Source organism: Ascaphus truei, chromosome 8, assembly GCF_040206685.1.
Source record: "Ascaphus truei isolate aAscTru1 chromosome 8, aAscTru1.hap1, whole genome shotgun sequence".
Classification (NCBI taxonomy): Eukaryota; Metazoa; Chordata; class Amphibia; order Anura; family Ascaphidae; genus Ascaphus; species Ascaphus truei.
Genome location: NC_134490.1, coordinates 28,947,958 through 28,967,912, shown reverse-complemented (window position 1 = coordinate 28,967,912; position 19,955 = coordinate 28,947,958). Strand labels below are relative to the sequence as shown.

Genomic DNA, 19,955 nt, shown 5'->3' with positions numbered 1-19,955 from the left:
TTCACACCCTACCTTATCTACGGCAGCTATTTGCACTCAACTCTGAATATCCACTTTAACTCTGAATATCCACTGCCCTTATCTACATCTGGGTTTTTTTCTGCTTTCCTATCCCCCGTTTTAGCCATAGATTCCTTTGTAAATCAGTATTGCTTACCTGAGGAACAGAAACACTCGAAAGCTTATCCTATGACAAATTGTTCGTCCAAATAAAAAAGCCATCACCTAATCCTGACATACTCATTTATTCTGCACTATCTTAACTGGACTAACACGGCTATTTCCAATATATATTAGTGGATCAGCGTACCGGGACTGGAATACAAGAACGTCTAAGGCAACAGCACAAAACGTAAAAAAAAGCAAGACATAAATTGACTACAAAATGCTTGAAATCTTTTCGTTAACCTTGCCACCAATAAGAATAGTTGCTTTAGTGCCGTATATATGATGTTCCCGGAGGAAGGGGGAGACTTCACTTTGGGGGGGGGGGGGGGGGGGGTCACTATTCACACTAGAGCCAACTACAGAATATCTAGCCTGACTGAGAGTCCACATGGTACAATCAGTGAGAAGATACTGTGTGTGTGTGTGTGTGTGTGTGTGTGTGTGTGTGTGTGTGTGTGTGTGTGTGTGTGTGTGTGTGTGTGTGTGTGTGTGTGTGTGTGTGTGTGTGTGTGTGTGTGTGTGTGTGTGTGTGTGTGTGTGTGTGTGTGTGTGTTACACATACACACGTATACTAATCTATACACAGATTTAATATCTATGTATGTACGCATATAACCAAGGCCTGCCAGGGGCACTCCTGTATTCTCCCCAGGCTCGGCACCTGGTTACATACACGCGCGCAGGTTAGGCCTCTCCCGGTACTCGATATCCCCGGTAACTTGCCATGTTTCGGTCTGTTCCTCACTCCCTCGCAGCCACTTCCGCCTCTTTTTTTTTTTTTGTCCGCTCCGGCCTCCGTTGCTCCGACAACAAGCTTCCTTAAAGTCTCGCGAGCAGCAGCCTGACTGACTGACAACTCATTGTCCCCAATGGAAAGACAGAGACCAGACTCAAGCTGTCCAATCAGCGACAGCAGAAAGACGTGTGGGTGTGAGCGCCGATAAGTAGGGCGCGTGTGAAGTGGAAGCAGTTAGTGGCCATCTTTGATTTGGTCAGATCAATATAGCCTCATGGAGATAATGGCGGGACTTTTTTGTTGTTGAAGGCAAACTGCTCTGTTTTGTATTGCTCAGTATTATGAATGCGCTGAAAGATGTCAAGTAAATCTTTCTCCTTGCAGTCATATATTAATATTACAGCTAAATATAAACTCTTTGTGAGAATAGAATATATATATATTTATTGCAAACATACGTATATCACATTAAAGAAGGATAAATACATTAAAGCATTAACTGGACAGAGTACTTGGAGAATAAAGATTTGAAGTAGGATACACGTACTTTTTGTTACAGAAATACCTGCTGTAGATGTGGTGTAGGAATGGCTGCACTTTTCTCTCACAAAAGGTAATGTAACCCCCTCTCCTCTCCCCCCCACTCCCCCCTCTCCTCTTCACCCCCCCCCCCCCCTCCTCTCCTCTCATTTTGCTTCTCTATCACATGGTGCTGGGGTGATTCAGCAGCAGTTAAGGGGGGAAGGTTCTGGAAGATTAGACCATAGGAGGAGCTGAGGAAGAGGGATCTCATTCTAAATAGCTATGTAAGCCTCCAAGTATAGTATAGGTTCCCCACCCCTTTTATTAGTTTCAGTTAGAGAAACTACCCTGTGTAGTTAAAGTTAGGGTGACCATTCGTCCCGGCTTTGCCGGGACAGTCCCGTTTTTTCGTGTGCTGTACCGGTTCCCGGACCGTCCCGGGAATGTCCCAATTTTTTGTGTCGGCGGCGGTGCGCGGGGGGGCCGGTGCGCGTGAGTGAGTGCGGGAGTGCGACGGTGTGTGCGAGAGTGCGACGGTGTGTGCGCGACTGTGATGGTGTGTGCGACTGTGAGAGGGAGGGAGGAGAAAAGGAGGGTGAGGGAGAGGAGAGAAGGGGGGTGAGAGAGAGGAGAAGAGGAGAAAGAAGGAGGGAGAGGAGAGAGAAGTGGGGGAGGGAGAGATCGATCGTTCCGTGGGGGGGTGATGTGAGATGCAGGGGGAGGTGTGATGAGATGTAGGGGGGGTGATGTGAGATGCGGGGGGGGGGTGATGTGAGATGTAGGGGGAGGATGTTTAAATCAAAATCATTACAAAATATATACACATTGTTTATTCAAAAGTATGAGTTAATTATGATACATTACCCCCACTGCTTTACACGTCTATTTTGTGATTTACGCCTGTCGAACATGTCATCCAGATAGGGGTTCCTCGAAATTATACAAAATACTTAAAGGGTTCCTCCAAACAAAAAAGGTTGGGAATCACTGCTCTATACACACAAACACACACTGCAGCCCCCACCTCTTTACACACAAACACACACTGCAGCCCCCACCTCTATACACACAAAAACACACTGCAGGGCCTACCTCTGTATACAGAAACACACACTTTAGGGCCCACCTCTGTATACAGAAACACACACAGAAACACACACTGCAGCCAGGGTTGCCACCTTCTATTGAAGGCTAACCCGGAGATAACATTTTTTAGATCTTTTTATTATATATTTATTTATCTTGCCTTTGGCTGTATACTCCCCTCCAAATTCCGTCAACATGGCTGCGCGACGTCACGTAATGCACATTGCCATAACAACGAGCCGCTCCGTGACATCACGAGGCATCAAGTTGACATGACAATGGGATGCATTATGGTGACGAGGCATCACGTGATGCCACATTATCATGGCAACATGTCACCACCTGACGTTAGTGTCTTGTTGTCATGGCAACGGGGTGGGGGGGGGGCGGGGGGGGGGCGTGATGTACATTGTTTTATAAATAATGTTTTAAAGTGTCCCGGTTTTTCATTTTGAAAATCTGGTCACCCTAGTTAGAGTACCACCAAGATGGTCTGGCCTAAGTCCCAAGGAATAATGTGAGACAGGCTATACCCAGATGGCAGTGGCGGATTTCCCATTAGCCCCGATACGCTGGACCTAGGTTGGCAACATTTTGAGGCGACACATTTTTTTGTTCTCTTTTTCCCCATATACTAAGTCCCGCTCACTTCCCCACTGATTGCCAGGGGAGAGGGTGTCGCCCTAGTAAAGGTCTCTTATTTCCTCCTTCTGTAGCATTGTTGCGTCAAATTACGCTGCGATGTCACATAGTGACACGTTGCCATGAGAACGTGACGCCACATGTCATGAAAACGCGTAATCAAGTGACGTTTCGGTGTCATTTGACGCTGCAAAAGGAGGAGAGCGGCAGTGCAGGAGGAGGCTGCCCGGGCGGCAAAACGTTAAATGCCCATGGGCGAAATCCGCCACTGCAGAGGGAGCTTAACAAGCCGCAGTCCCTAGGTATAGTGTGGCCCACCCTACAGACGGGTCCCTTACTGACTCTCCCTAAAGGAATACATCCTGGCGCATGAATATGAAAGTGATGATAGCTTGAAGTTCTAATGGTGTACCAAGTTTCCCACAGAATCAGCAGTAATATAGAAAAAAATTACATTTATTAAAATGTAGGAGTTCAATTAAAAAAGTCTCACTCAGGAGTCTTATACATAGAAATTCCTATGACTTGATTAAGCTCAATCAAACCCGTATAGCATATACACAATTAATGTAATAAAATATATAGCAAATGAATACAATACATGAATGTAACCAGATAAATTGTGAAATTACTAGTTATGAACTGTTGAACTAGTGGTCTACTAATATAATGTCCCAATCTCCAAAGGATGTATATAGGTAGATATTCAATGCTGTGACGTAAATAAAAGCTTTGTAGCGTCTGATCCCCTCTTGTAAGGCCTCGGCCATGTTCCCTGCTGGCGTGCTGAGGCGCGCTGAGGCGCAGGGAAAGCGGGTGCTTTCCCTGGCCTTGCGGTTGCTTACCGCACGCACTGTCAGCAGCCGTCAGGGGGCGGGCCGGAGGCGGGCGCGTCACTGGCCGGGGGCGGGCCAGTGACGTCACGGAGCTGGTTCGCCCTCATTGGGCGAACCGCTCACGTGACTGGCCTGTCTCGCCGGCAAGCGGGGGAATTTTAAATTCCCCTAAGACCTGCGCTTCCGCAAGCGCGCGGAAGCGCAGGTGAGCCCCTACTAAAGCCGCTCTAATTGCGGCTGTAGGGGCTCAGTGCTGAGCGGGAGGGCGCCTCAGCGCGCTTCCGCCAGCAAGCACTTAACATGGCCGAGGCCTTAGAGAGAGTCTAATTTGAAAAAACTATGTGAAGTCTAGTTGCACACTAGTCACTAGATCATGTGTATTTTCCAGCCTGTGATTATCGTATATGATCTTCTTTACAGATGTAATAGGTTTAACTTGCAAATGCTGCAGCCTCTCTTCTCAGGTGTGTATAGATACAGTTACTGTGTTGTAAAGTTAACTGTCCACAACAACACATAGATGTTTAATTTCTGTTTGGAGATTTTGAGACAAAAGTTTTGCTGTGTGCTCATTTGCGTGTCATTTCGCAGAATCCCTTGCTGCAGTAGAAGCACTGTATGCTAGGTGATAATGGCGAAAAGCAGGGTTGCAGACATGTCTTAGACATGTGAATGTGATCACAAGTAATGTTTTTATATTATATATATATATATATATATATATATATATATATATACAGGCATACCCCACAATGTAAAGCGAAAATGTACTTAAAATGAAGCATGACCTTTTTCCCACTTATCGATGCATGTACTGTACTGCAATCGTCATATACGTGCATAACTGATGTAAATAAGGCATTTGTAACAGGCTCTATAGTCTCCCTGCTTGCGCACACCTTCGGTACAGGTAGGGAGCCGGTATTGCTGTTCAGGACGTGCTTACTGGCGCATGCGTGAGCTGCCGTTTGCCTATTGAGTGAGATGTACTTACTCGCGAGTGTACTTAAAGTGAGTGTCCTTAAACCGGGGCATGCCTGTATATATGCGGTAAGAAGAGATAAAGGATTTATGCTTTATTTCCTGCATCAATTGATCAAGACTTTTAAATATAGTATTAAGACACTTTGTATTTCGTTAAAGTAGCCTTTCTAATGCTTCAGAGGCATTAAGAATGTAAAGTTGACTGTAAGACGCAGTAGCACAAACATTAGCATGTAGAGGAGAAACTGCATGATAAACTTGTACATTAAATCGATAACAATAAGGACAGCAGCCAGGAGGAAAATCTACTTTCACTCCCATTGAAATAAATGCAAGCGAACTGTTATACTGTCATATATGTTCTCTAAAAACTCCATTAATTTGAGCAACGAGTATCATTTTTTAGTTGTACTGTATTTCATTCTGTTAGAAAATGCTTTGCTATTAACGGCCACAATGGGGCAGCAGTGTACAGGTTAGAGCTTAAAATGGAGCTAGAGCAGGGGTGGGCAAAATATGGCTTGCCAAATGTATGGCCCACCTCTTTCCACACTCTCTCCCAGGGCCCTACCTGTTGTGCAGGGCTTTACCCAGCGGGGGGCGGAGGGAGCCCACCCAGATTGTCCTAACACGGAAGTTAGGCCCCACCGGAAGTCGGGCCCAACTTCCACAATTGCTGCCTGGCTGGGCTCCAGTCGTTGGCGCTGCCGTGTAAAGATCCGCACCACAGATAGGGTCCCAGGGGGGGAGGGGGATGTGGGGAGGAGAAAGAGAAGGGGGGGGGAGAAGGAAAAAATAGTGGTGGAAAGGAGTGAGAGAGATTGGGGAAAGGAGTGAGAAAGATTGGGGGGAGAATGAGAGAAGGGGGGGGAGTGATAGAAAGTAGGGGGTAAGAATTAGAAGAGAGGGGCGTGGCTAAGACTCCTAACAGGCAGGACGTGCAGCCGTGGAGCTCTGTCCCAACAAGGGATAACGGGGAATTCAATGCCCAAGTAACCCCTAAAAAGCCCATATAGACCGTGGGAAGCCCGTCATTAGGCGGTGGGCTCTGAAATCAGCCCAAAAATAAGTAGCCGGGTCCCCCGAGTTGTCCCCAAGTGGGCGCGAACAAGGAAAGCCGCCGCGGTGATTTAAAGATGGCCGGCGCTGGCGCCAAGTGAGTCTGACCTGGCCAGAGCCAGCAACGGATTGCCTGGACTGCTAATTCGTGGATGAGGTGAGGGGCTGGTAGCCGGGGAGCTGCCTGTTTGAAAAGACATTGGGGCGAGAGCTGCTCCCTCTTGCTTACTAAAATGTAAAAATCGATAATTCGGGGCCCCGGCTGGATAGAGGTGACCCCATGGTGACCCCACAAGCACACGATCACGGGTTTGCACAGCAGGACAAAGTTCAAACCCACACGGGACAGTCCCACACCCCAAGATGGCCACCGTTGTCCCTGAGGTGCAACCCCCCTACTGCCTGCAACAGAGGAGGCCTCAAGATCTCCAGGAATGCCCCCTATGCTCTGGATGGCTGCCAAACGCTTCTAAAAAGAAGCAGAGAAGCAAAGAAAGTGTCAGCCACCATTATTAAAGGTGAACACACAGGCAGTCTCATCCGCACACACACAGACTCAATTAAAGTCCTTGCGCAAAAGCCTCCAGATTGACGTATACATTTAAAGAAGACATATAAAGAAGACATGTTTAGATCATATACATGGAAAGCCATACAATATTTTGACTCCCAAGTCTTTAGACTAGTTGTCAGATCTGTGTGAGCTGGCTTCATATTTTCTCACATTTTCCCTTTACAGAAGATTATAAAATAAACCCAACCCAAACCGCGATCACATCTGATGGAATTAAACATACTAACACTTAAACAAATATTTATACAAAACAACAATAGCTTCTAAGTGGTTCTGTGGATTAGGGTAGGACACAGGTATGTATGTTAACCCAATCAGACCAACATGAATAAAATACTAATACCAGCATTAACCCAACTCTTGGGGCATCCGGAATTTGAATTTGTATTAATGTTGTAAATGAAGACGCTATACAGCCTCCCTCTAGATACTTTTTAGCACTCTTAACCCAGAACCTTGCGTTTGTCCATCACTTCCTATAAATTCAATCCATTTTTGGATTAATTCTTGTCTGCTAGGCACATTTTCATAGTATACCTCCCATCTAAACATAGCGATTGATCTATTTGTTTGAGTTGTCATTTGGAATGGAGGGGGAGCTGGATCTAATCCAGCAATCAATAATACACTTTTTTTTTGCCAAAAGGAGAATGAGATCTATCAAGGCTTGGTCTGGGTTTGGATGAGTAAACCAAGGAGTCATGACCCCAAGCAAAAGAGAACTATAAATTGTATTTATTTTCCTGTTTAACAGCCTGCTCAGGATTTGGGTGATTTTATTCCAGTAATATCTGATTTTACCACATTCCCATATACAATGCAAAAAATTGGCATCAGCGCACCCACATCTAGGACAGTTGCTGGAGATATCTGGTCTAAATTTTTGTAATTGTGCTGAGCTAATATACTGTAGGCTCTGCTGAGAATCCCTTTCATAAGACTGCAAGATCAGATTCCAGTCTGGGAAATCTCTCCTCCAATTGGATATGAGGCCTTCCCAGATTCTCAGATCCCCTGAATTTGCCAGAGGTTTATATACAGGGCAAATTTTAAATTTAAATAAGGGTCTGGTTTTAGGCAAAGGCATTACTGTTCTCTGGTGATAGAAATAAATAGTGTTTAAGTTGCATATATGCCAAGAAATTGCTTGCAGTGATATTTAACTCTATCTGCGCTTCCGGAAAGGAAACACCGAGCCCCTCTCTATACTATAACATTGATGTCATTTGCATAATCCCTGTCACGTTCGACACCCAGCTAGCACGCGACCTGCATATGGGACAAGGGTTAATACTGATGCTTGCAAGCGCACCCACTCTTCACCTCCGCAAAGGTCCGTCAAATGGACAAAATCTCCTCTACAGGATCAAGGATCAATACACAACCCGCAAGCTGCCTCACTCTTCACCTCCGCAAAGGTCCCTCAAATGAGTTGTATCTCCCCTCAATCTGTCCCAATATACCACCGCCACGAACAGCACACAAGTGAGCACGTGACTTAGATATGCATGTCTTTCAAGTTCTTTAACTTGCCATTAGCCACTAAAGAGAACATATGAAGTGGATAATTTGTAGATTTCTTATCATTGCTGCCAAAAGCAAAAGATATGTAGTGTCCCGGTCGGCTGCCATGAGTTTGTACAATGATGAGGTACACAGTAGTAACAATCTCTACTTTATTTACTTCAGTACATAGCCATACAATGTAATGTAGCTCTGTTCCTGCACATGTATCATTTCCTTTGTCATTCTTACTCTTCTAGTCCCCTCCTTCTCTGGAGGAGGGTTCAAGGGTGATGCCCCTTGTTTGTGGTGTAAGGTTGTGCAGGGGATACTCTTTGCCTGCAGGACACTACATCTCCCTGGGACAGAGGTTCTGTCTTATTAATTCCACATGCTCTTGTGGTCTGCTGAGATCATCGCAGCTGTGGGTCACTGTGTAGTATGAAAGGGCTTTTCTGCATGGACGGATCGTACGCCTCTTCATCATCAGACCATTCAGACCGTTGTATTTCTTCCAGATATTTCTGCTGAGGTGTTATTGATGCTGACCATGCCAAGGTTAATGAGTCCTATATGGTGTGAACTTACATCCTTTAGTATATATGATGCCACATACTGTGCCAAATGATGGTATAGATAGGTGTGCCCAGACCTCAAAGAGAATTCACCCATCCCTAGTTACATAGAGTTGCATGGGATGCCCTGGCAGAACATATTTGTTGGCCTAAATACAGTGCCAGATGATGTAGGTCAGTGTTCCAAGGTCTGGGCATAGGTTAGGGTCCTGCATGTTACAAAGTACCCAGGTGTATCTATCTGGGTATGTGCAGACTATACCGCAGATGGTGGTATGGTGTTTAATAGGTCCTATATAAATGGTGTGAACACAAACTGTTCAATTGAGCCCTTTGGGGACCAGGGAGCCCAGATTGTATATCCACCGTGACTCATTACATAATAGCTCCTGATCCCAATCTCCTTGTCTGGACCCCAGTGTAAGCTGGTCAATGCCCATGAACTTTAGGACATCAGTATTTCCATCGTGACAGTTGTTTACGTGCCTGGCCACTGGGGTATCCATTCTGTTCCGTATGGCGCCAAGATGTTCCAAGACCCGCCTCCTTAGTTGGCACCTCGTCTTTCCAAAGTACTTTTTATGGCAGTTGCATACAATGAGGTAGATCACCCCAGTGGACTGGCAGTTAATGAATTTGTGAATACTAAAAGTTTGTGTGTCACCCCAGTTCTGAAAGGTCTTGGTGGGTAGCATGTGATTTCAGGTTTCATATTGTGAACACTTGAACAAACGTTTTGTTTTTTTCAGGTAGCCATGTGGGTCTCAGGTTAGGTTCATAAGGACTACGTACCAATATGTCCTTCAGGTTCCTTAATCTGCGGCTTGTAACGTGTTTACAGTGCGTTTTTTCTTGATCACACTTTGTGTGTGTTCATTCTACATTTAGTTGTATGTTTTTTCACCTTCTGATTTTGATATCTCTTTGTTTAATCTTTTTTTAACATTATGAATATTGGGAACCCCATGTATATATACTATTGCAACTTATTAGTGACATTTCTACATTTTGAACCCAAGCCCAATAACAAAGGAGCCATTTAGTTGCATAATTTGATCAAAACATGATTCAAGCCGGCTAACCCTGTCATGGTAAACTCCAAATATAGCAGGTACTGTACCTATGTGGAATAAATAATTTCTTATTGTTCTATGGACTAAACTTAGTGAAATATGTGTCTGACTCGATCTGTTTCTTGTCTTGTCTCCCTTTGTTCGATGGATTCATGTTCTCTATGTTGTCGATGTCTATTTCTATCAGCGTCGTCTCATATTTATTTGCTCCATTGTGTCTTGCTACCTATTTTGCTAATGTCTATTTCTATCAGTTTTGAGTCTTCTATTCCTTCTATCTGCAGTTTCCCTTGCTTGTCTTTTTTTTTTTTTTCATTTAAACTATTATCCATTGGAGCACTACTTTGACTTTTTTGCATTTTAGAAGAGTAGGGTTATTTATTTAATGACTTTCTCAACTAAAAATACAAAAATCCAAATAAAAAGACATTATAGAAAAGAATATCTAAAGGGCCCAATTTACTGATTTCGCAATATCAAGCTGACGCCACACTGTACTGTTGAAAAAGCTTGCCACTACTGTGTAGTTGTAAGGAATCGGGGGCCACGTCCCTTGCGGCGTGACCCCTCCTTACCCACTACCAGTACTGCAGCGGCTGCCCCTGCCCCCCGTCGCTACCCATGCCGCCGCCCAGTGCATACCTTGAACTCTGCTGCTGCCATCTTAGATTCTGGCACTGGTGTTACAGACTCTCAGCTGTGCTCTACTACTTCTTGGTCTCTCAGCCACTCACGAGCAGCTCCTTGACACGCCTCCGCCATGCCCCTCGTCCCGATTGGTCACTGTCGCTTTAAATATCCTGCTTTGCCTTCACTTCCTTGCTCTGCATAGCTCCTTGCTTCCTTTGTAGCCTGGAAACTGTGTCGTGCTCCTGTTTGTCTTTACCCCTACAGATTTGAACCGGCTTATCTGACTTACCTCTCTGGCTTCCGACTTTGGCTTACCCATCACGATTCTTACCTCTCAGACCCTTGGGCATGGAAACGGATTTGACTACGGAACTCTCTATACTCCCGAACACGGCAAGTACAACGACTATTCTAAATCTTAATTCAGGCCTGGCCACGCTACAACCACATCCCGGACCTGCTCCCTCTGCTGTCGGTGTGTATATTCAACATCCCACCTCAGTACAGGGGACTGGCCTGGTCTGCGGGCTGCACAGGGTGACAGTAGTACATTCAAACCCTCTCTCACCATAAAATAGCAATGTTGTGACTTCATTTCGGACTGCTTAATGATGTTACCGATGACCTCACAATGCTGTGGCCAGCTGCCTGCATTGCCAGATAGACCGAAAACTGTGTTTTTTTTAATTTTATTATTATTATTGACTAGCATAAAAGCCTGTCAAATGACGGGTGGAGTTATTTTTTAGTTGAAACTTCAGTATCATGCTTTACTGGAATTGATCATTTGTCACGTACGACCCCCTGCTAGCACGCGACCTGTATACGGGACAAGGGTTAATACCGACGCTCGCAAGCGCACCCACTCTTCACCTCCGCAAAGGTCCGTCAAATGGACAGTATCCCCTCTTACAGGATCAAGGATCAATACACAACCCGCAAGCTGCCCCACTCTTCATCCACTCAGGGGTCCCTCAAATGAGTTGTATCTCTCCTCAAGCCGTCCCAATATACCACCGCCACCACCTGAGGTTATGCAGATATGATAAAAGATCTTAGACTAAAATATCCGCCAGGGCCTCAGGTCCCTGTTTATTATAGGAAAAACTATGCACTTTAACACAAAATCAGCTGCAGTAACATGTGCCTGAGTTTAGCAAGTTATTCTCTCCAGGGTGCACAAAGTTCATTCAGAGCCCAAAGCATTACTTATTAAATGGTTTAATATATATAACAATACAGTGCTTGAATTACAGAAAAGATATTAAAAAATAAACATACAGTTACAATATAAGGCAGAACAGCTTCTTAAAATAAAAGGGGTAAAACAGAAAATCCTATACAGTACATTACCACATGCTATGGATTTTCCCCAGAGAGGCACTGGTTCAGAAGATGAGTTCTGCTATGCTATCCAAGCATGCCCCTAGCCAGATCTGCCCAGTAACAAACTCCTCCAGACTTAGATACAATATTTTCTTAAGGCACCGTCATAAGCCCACCCCTTTCTACAGAATACTTTGAAAGTCAGAGCAGACAGAAACAGTCCTGCCCAGTTTCAAACCCAGCATTTGGTATTTTGTACACAAGTGTAGCTCATTAACCCCTCAAGCACCAAAGGGATTAAAAATACCCAATATCTCATGACATTATCATGACAATTGACTAGCATAAAAGCCTGTCAAATGACGGGTGGAGTTATTTTTTAGTTGAAACTTCAGTATCATGCTTTACTGGAATTGATCATTTGTTAGCCGCAGATGGACCCTTTGCTGCAGCCGCTCCACCGCTGGACACTCAACCACTGGCCCTTTAGGCAATAATTTTTTTAAAAAAATTAGCGGTTAAGGATAGGGGTTTTAGGGTTAGGGGTTAGGTTTTTAGGATAGGGAATTCGTGTACGGGTTTAAGGGTTTTCCGGTTGGGGATTAGTGTAAACCAGGGGTTTAGGATTAGGGGTTTTGGGGTAAGGGGTCAAGGTTTTTAGGTAGGGGGTAGCGTTTGTATTATGGCTTAAGATTAGGGTTTTTTAGGGAAACGGTTAGGGCATTGCCGTGGCGGCGAGAATTCCCTGCGGCGAGGTGAGAGGCGGCGATAACAAAACGGCCGCAACCAGATGTCCTAGACCGTGCATTACCTCCGTGACTTTTTTTATTTTCCCACCTCTCTCTCTTCCCCTCCTTATCCTTTGTCTCTCTCTCCGCTCTCCACCGCATCCCTTTCATGTAATATCTTATGATATCCCCAATTCTTACTATTATAATTATAATTATCATTTATAAAGAGCCACCATATTCCGCAGCATGGTACAATGGCTGAATTGGGTGATATAAATGACAAACAGACAGGACAAACAAGCACAAACAGGTACAAATGATAATGACTCGTGAGCGCGTGAGAACTCTCAATTACATTAATTGACCTACCTTAAATAATTGCACAATTATGTAAAATTACCACACCTGGTATAATACGTACACACTGTAAGATTTCCAATTAATTTACATTATTATATTGTAATTAGGTTTGAATTCGGTGTGTAAAAACGAGATGCCACACATACAGTATGATATTATTCTGATTTGCAACGATTCTTCACTAATACAGATGATATCGCATACTTGAATTATTCTAATAGTGGTGAATTGGTAATTTCTGTAGGTTCAGTTACATTAGGAGAAGGATTAGAAGTTATAATGAGATTGCAGTTGTGTTGGGTTGTCTGAGCCAGGGGGGCCTGCGGTGACATTTGAGTTACCATCGATAGACAGTTGCTATTAATATCTGATGATATGCTGAGGTAATCAAAACAGATAATAGAAATGTATTCCCTTGTATGGAGGATGGGCAGTTCCTATTCAGATATGACATCAGTTTTAAGCTGTAGGACACATGTAGATACCTTATTTGGTAATATAATTAGTAGAAGGAAAGGCTGACTAGGGTATTTTGTCTGGATAAATATCCGGCAGTGTTTATTTTATTGAGAGAGAAGGATTTCACCGAGGAGAGAAGGGTTAACATTAATAGAGAGAAGGAGCCAGATTTAACATCACAATACCAAGATTAAACAGAAGGATTTCACCCAAGAACAGAATAAGAATACAACTATCTTTGAAGATATTATAACTTTTTTGACGTCACAACCATTTTGTACTATTTTTTTATGAGTATTTATCCTCATAATAAACGTTTCTTTTTATGTGCTAAGGCCAGAATGCTGAGGTCTGTTATGGTGGAGTGATTATAAAAAATACTTAAAGACATTTTACACACACTTATAATCCGATCTACATGAAGTCTCTCAATGTCTATGCATTTTAAACATGCTGAACTAAGAAGTGATTCTTTAAAGTGCACAGCCACTGCATTATCACTTCTATGTTCACTTAATCTATCTTTCAGACTCCGAATAGTGCATCCAACATAATATTTCCATGTGCCGAGTGTGTATAACACATGTAGTTGCACAATTGATAACTCTCTCATATATCTCCCCCCCTGTAATTACATGTAAAACATATTTCTGTTGTCTAATCTATGAATATTGAACACACTCACGATGAAATACAAATTTTATACAGGAAAATATGATGTCTTGATGCACACAGAAGGACTGTATGCTGACAGCAAGACAAGGGGACAAGACCTCTATACCTGGACACGGAGATTGCCACAGCAGACAAGGATGCTGACCCAGAAGAACAGAGAGGCCTTACCCTACAGCTACAACAGAAACAGATATGAGACTTTCTTGTTGGACTGTTGTGTGTGTGTGTGCGCGTGTGTGTATATATATATATATAATATATATATATATATATATATATATATATATAAATTTGTTTGGGGTAATAAACAGCCTAGCTACCCAACCAGTTAGATAGGGCATATACAGTACTGTCTGGTTATTCTCCAAAGTGGAGCAGGTTTTTCTTTTATGTTTTGTGTTTACATTGTTAAAGGAACAGGAAATAAAGTCTTATATTAATTTCATCCTAAAACGGTCTTCATTTGCATACCTCTGCACACATCTCTTACATATGGTGTCTGAAGTTGGGATGAGAGGTGGCCTTTGAATTTAAAAGGGGCCCGGAGACTGCCTGTGATTTTTTTGTGCTTTTGCCTGCATACAATTCCTGCAAACAGCCTAAGCAACAAAACAAAGAACCACGTGCAAAAGTGACCAGATTTAAAGGGCTACACATCCAGGAAGGAAAGCCACAACGCCACAGTTTGACTGGGAGGACTGCGACAGACGGTGACCCACACAGGAGACTGATGCTGTGACCAGAGTTTACCCCACCACTGGTGGAAAAAAAATACATGGGATTTTAAAATGTCCGTCCAGCTGAAGTCAAATACAGACTTCAAGAATGGGGAAGAAAATCTGTTGCTGGTGCAAATAGCCCAGCCACATAGAGCAGTGTCCCTTCAGGTCTTATTCGGATGTTGAGGATGATCCCTATGTGGGCCCAGAAAAAGGGCAGCAACCAGAGGAATATTTTTTTCAACAAGCCAAGGAACTGCAGCAGCAAGCAATGCGCTGTGGTCACAAGGAAGGTACTAAAGTTTTTGTTAGCAAGTGCACATCCATCATCACTGATGAGAGAGACTGTGTGCAGAGAACTGCTGATGTTTCAAAACATACCAAAGTAAAGAAGAAAAAAAAAAGTCTACAGAGGTGCCTGTGAGGGCTACGAACTCTGCAAGCAAAGTCTGCCCATCTGCAGGACTACCAGCTGGGGTTCTACTGAATGTAGTGAAAATAGCTGCAATAGCGCCTCCCGAGGTCAGGAAGAAAAATACACCTGATAGCCCCAAAATGGAGGATAAGCTGTGGGTTTCCTGTAAGGAACCCTTCCAGTCCTATGAGGATACAGATAAGGAAGAAGATATCTCTTATGGGGAACCCGAACCGAGTCACACCCACAAAACACCCCAAGAATGGTGGAGGTGCTTAAACGAACAAACAGGTCTCTATGACCCTGAATATTCCTCCCAGCTAACGTAACTGCAAGAAAAGTCTGGCGGATACAGAGAAACTGCTGAAGTTTCAAATGAAGACGGAGACCCCAATGTCCCTGATGGGACGCAGACGTCCAAAACAAAAAGGCGTAAAAAGAAAAGCGGTGCTTCACTTAACATGGAAGGAATAGACACGTCCACAGATCTTACGGAGAAAGTGTGTCCGAGCATAGAACAAATGGAAATTTAGTCTCGTGGATGACTGTAAGGTCCGCCGCGAAGCTCCACCCCTCGGGCACATCCTGCAGCAAGAGAACAGGGCCACGTGCGGGCAGACCTGCGTGCAAACGTAGGAGCGGTGTCGCTGAGGCACGACACCAGCAGGGAGGCAACACTCCCGCGCCGTGACGTCACCGGCCCGCGCCATGCACCACGCACCACCCACGCGCGTGTCACTGAACCACCAATCAGCTGATCGCCAGAGAGTCCTCACCTGAGGCGGTGTTGTGGGAGAGGGGGTTTGGCCCGGTATTAAAGGGGTTACATCTCCATTTGGCCACCCCCTGCCCTCACCTGGGAGGCGATGGGTTAACTGGACTGAGGTCCAGTACTGTGTTTATACCCCTTCAGCACCAAATGTGTATCTCCCTGTGAATATGTATTTTCCCCATTCCAGTGTCTGCACCAACACTTACACTGGGATCCAGTCGGGAGGGAAGGGGTTAATGTTAATTTGGTGATTATAGCCCGTTGTTCCTTTTTCCCGCCTTTGCAGGCTCCATTTTGCAGTCTCTCCATAGGTCGCCATTACAGCCCCATGTAACCCTATGGAGATTCCGGTGATTTGGGCCTGATATCATAGAAGACCTGCAGGTGGAGCCCAAGAGGAGGAGCGGCGGTTCCCCATTGAAAGTGAACGGAGTAATGCATTTTAATTTGGATTCCTGGAAGCCGACCTCTGGAGACGAGCTGGCAGCCAGCCAGACCGCAAAACCACAATAGCGGAAACAATGTCTAAAAAGAGCTTTGATCAGGTCTAGGTCAAGTTCACGTCCAATTGGCGTGGGAACTTTGGCTCTAGGGAACCCAGGAATAAAATTTGTTTTGCCCCTGGCCCCTAGGAACCCCCTCACTTGACACCAACCGGGTCCGACAATTAATAGCGGCGTGAAAGGGACGCGCCGGCCATGAGGGTCCTACCATTGACCGTAATGGTGGAGAAAGCCGCGTGGCTTTCAAACACTAAGTGGAAAACAGTGTAAACTGAAAACCCATAACTCAGGTTCCGTGGGGACCAGAGGACTGGGATTTGGCAAGGATGTAGTCACTGCTTCGGCATGACTGCATGGCAATTTCCAGCCCTCTCCCCTCAACCAAACGGAGTAGGGTTAACTGTTAAAAAGTGTGTGTTTCCCATTGACTTCAATGGTAGCGGAGGTCCCATTGAATCCTATGGCAGCGCCGGCCATATTGATTCTAATGGAGGAAAGCCGCGTGGCTTTGAAACGGCTAAGTCTGAAAGTGTGTAAAGTTAAAACCCATATCTCCGGTTTTGTGAGAATCCGAGGGCTTGAATTTTGGTAGCATGTAGTCACTGCTCCGGCATGACTGCATGGCAATTTCCAGCTCTCTCCGATCAACCAGACGGAGTATGGGTAAATGTGAAAAATGAGGTTTTCCCATTGACTTCAATGGCGGAGTTGCTCCATTGAAAGCCTATAGCGGCGGAGCCCATTGATTTCAATGGAAAAGTGAAATGCGGTGATTTCTTTTAGCATAGCGGAGAATCCTGCATTAAAGGTAATAGGGGATTTTAACTTGTTTTTTGTATCTCCGGTTCTGGGGGTCGTGGAAGGCTGATATTTGGCCACTATGGCAAGGATCCTCTGGCATGAGGACCTGGCAAATTTCAGCCCGCTCAGACCCACAGAACGAATTATTTTAATATATGTTTAATATTAAAAATGTACTCTGCATCCCTGATATTTCTAAGCCTGTGAAAGCCACTGGCCCAGAAGGAATGTTAATTGCCACATGGCGTCAGGGTGTCTGAGGGAAACCCATGTATGAAAGGCTCACCACCCTGGATTGAGTATGCTAGAACAAAGGAAAGCAGGACATGGGTACTTGGGTAAAGTGTTGTGTTTCACAACTTGAGGCAAGGGTTTTCCTAGCCTTTTGGGAGGGGGCTAGGGAAATGAGCCCCCGATTAGAATAATGCCCACCCTGTGGGCAGGTACTACCTTGCTTCTCATGTGAGGTGGCAAGGGAGAATTGGGTGGAGGTAATTTATAGCCAATGCCTTGCACCCAATGTTAGGGTATGGGGCTGAAACTCCATATAAACGAGTGTAAGCTCTATGCCCAGTGTCTTCGTGGAGTCTTCGTTGTGACTTCGTTTTGTATCCTGTATTGTGAATGAATTGCCAATCCAGATCCTGATTGCTTCATTACCCCAAACCCTGAGTAAGTGTTATATTCTTGTATGTTATTTGTGCAATCTTGTGTGTTCACTTTCTTTAAGGAATAAACTTAATTTATCATATCTTAGTCGTGTTCAATTCAACCCAGAGGTATTTGGTGTATTATTGTAACCCTGTACTAGCTACCGTGACAGGCTTATTGTAAAACTGGTGAGGCGGATCGCTATCTCTTCTTCTATCCTGCCACTGGAGGGTTTTCTCACACCCCTCCTTGCCCTTTTTATACTGGGCTCTCCCACTCCTTCATTGCTGAGCATAAACTTTGGTTTATGTGTTGTGCTCGCTGCTGTCGGTTCGTTTTGTTCCTGCTGTTTGGGCCTTGACCCTTGCTTGTATATGACCAGTCCTTTCTCCAGTCCTGAATCTTGGCTTCACTTCGGATTCCTACACTCTCCTACCCTTTGACCCGGCTACGTACCGCGACCATTCTACCCTCTCTACCCCTGGACCACGGCTTACTGACATCCTACCACCCTCAAACCTACCATCCTACCATCCTACCATCCTACCTATCATCCTACCACTCTCAAACACTGAACCACGGCAAGTACCTTGACTACCCTGACCTCTCTAACCCTGACTCAGCTACACGACTTGGATTACGCACGCCGGACCGCGCGGTTGTAGGTCGGTGCCTATACATCCCCAGCCCCGCGGTCTTAGTTCTGTTTGTGGTGAGTGCAGCGTGACAATGACAGAATATCCAGAGGGTCCAAGGCAATAGTCGTGTACCCCAAAGAAGCGTCTGTCTAGTGCTGACAGTGAGAAACCCTTAAACTATATCAGGGAAGCGGAGCCGGAACCAATGAGTGATGATCCCTTGACCAGCCCTGAAGATGCCCTGCAAAATGCCAGGCATGACTGTGATCTGCTCAGTGAACAATTGAAACTGGAGAGGAAAGATAACGCTGACCTACAGAAGACTGTTCTCGCAATGTACTCTGAATCCGGGACCGAATTGGAGAATTTACGGACAAATCTTGATACTGCAAATGCTACTATTACTGCCATTGATGAAAAGCAGAGCTAATCTGATAGAATGATTGCTAATATGAAACAGAAGTATGAGGAGGCACTGAAAGACATTAGTCTCTCAGCAAGAGGTTCACAATTGTCGTAGAGAGGTGGAAGTCTCTCAGAATGAGGCTCACACTCTCCACATAGAACTGAATGCCTCACACCAGGAGGTCAATAGTGTCTGGACAGAGGTGGACTTATAGCGGAATGAGGTTCATACTCCGCGCAGCACTAGATGCCTCACACCAAGAGATAAGCAGTTTCCGCATAGAACTGGAAGTCTCTAAAAAGGAACTTCACAGTCTCGCTGAAGAGCTGGACATCTCTCAAAAAGTTGTCTACAGTCTTAGTATGGATCTTAAAGTCTCTCAGAAGGAGCTTCACACCCTCAACCTAGAGATAGACATCTCACACCAGGAGACCGGGAGTCTCAAATCAGAAGTGCCTAAATGGAAGGAGGACTACAAGGAGGCCCTGAATATTACAGAGACTGTAAAAGGAAAAAATACAAGGCTGAAATCAGAAAATTCATTGACTGACCACGTCAATGAAAAGAATGAAAAGCTGCATGAGCTAGAAAAAATAAAGAAATTATTGGATGAAAAGTTAGATGCATTGGAGCAACACACACAAGCAGAGCACCTACTGCAGAACCAACTGCAAGGTCTGCGTACGCACCTAAAGAATGCAAAGGAGAAGCAGCGATTTCTGCAGCAAGAAAATCTGCAGGCTGCTAACGAAGTACAAGTGCTGCAGGAACATCTGATTACCCAGTGTTTCCCCACAGAGCAGCATGAGGAACTGAAGGGTACCCTGAACATCACCAGAGCATCGCTGGAGGCCAGGTGACTCGGTACAAGAGGGAGCACAAGAAGGTCCAGAAACTGAGGCAAGCAACTGCGGCCCGAGCGAAGAAATCCACAGAGCTCCAAAATATAATGAAGAATACGTTGATGCACACTCGGAACACGCTCCAGAAACAGGATTATCTCGCTGATGAGCTAAACTTCTTAAAAAGGGAGAAAAGCAGCAGAGTAATTCAGAAGAAGTACAAAGCTCTTGTCCAAACGAGGTTGGAAAGAGTTTTCTGCGCAAATGCT

The 19,955-nt window shown here is 44.9% G+C and overlaps 2 protein-coding genes across 3 annotated transcripts in view; one reads left to right on the top strand and one right to left on the bottom strand.

Moving 5' to 3' along the window:
- The window catches only part of LSM4 (LSM4 homolog, U6 small nuclear RNA and mRNA degradation associated), a 47,751-nt gene that overhangs the window by 15,480 nt on the left and 12,316 nt on the right, over window positions 1–19,955 (bottom strand). The window contains exon 1 of one of the 2 annotated variants that reach the window (XM_075611039.1): window positions 892–1,027. The exons of the other annotated variant lie outside the window; for it this stretch is intronic. Coding sequence (XP_075467154.1) covers window positions 892–894 — 3 coding nt within the window. The 5' untranslated portion in view covers window positions 895–1,027. Of the gene's footprint in view, window positions 1–891; window positions 1,028–19,955 lie in introns of those variants that run through there. 2 annotated transcript variants of the gene reach the window in all.
- LOC142501001 (uncharacterized) lies at window positions 979–19,704 on the top strand. The gene is made up of 3 exons (XM_075610242.1): window positions 979–1,517; window positions 10,653–10,781; window positions 13,973–19,704. Exon 3 carries the CDS (start codon window positions 19,009–19,011, stop codon window positions 19,702–19,704), a length of 696 nt encoding a protein of 231 aa, XP_075466357.1. The 5' UTR covers window positions 979–1,517; window positions 10,653–10,781; window positions 13,973–19,008.

Bases quoted from the DNA above. Each gene is read 5' to 3' on its own strand.
- LOC142501001 (XM_075610242.1), top strand. From the start codon at position 19,009: ATGCCTCACACCAGGAGGTCAATAGTGTCTGGACAGAGGTGGACTTAT.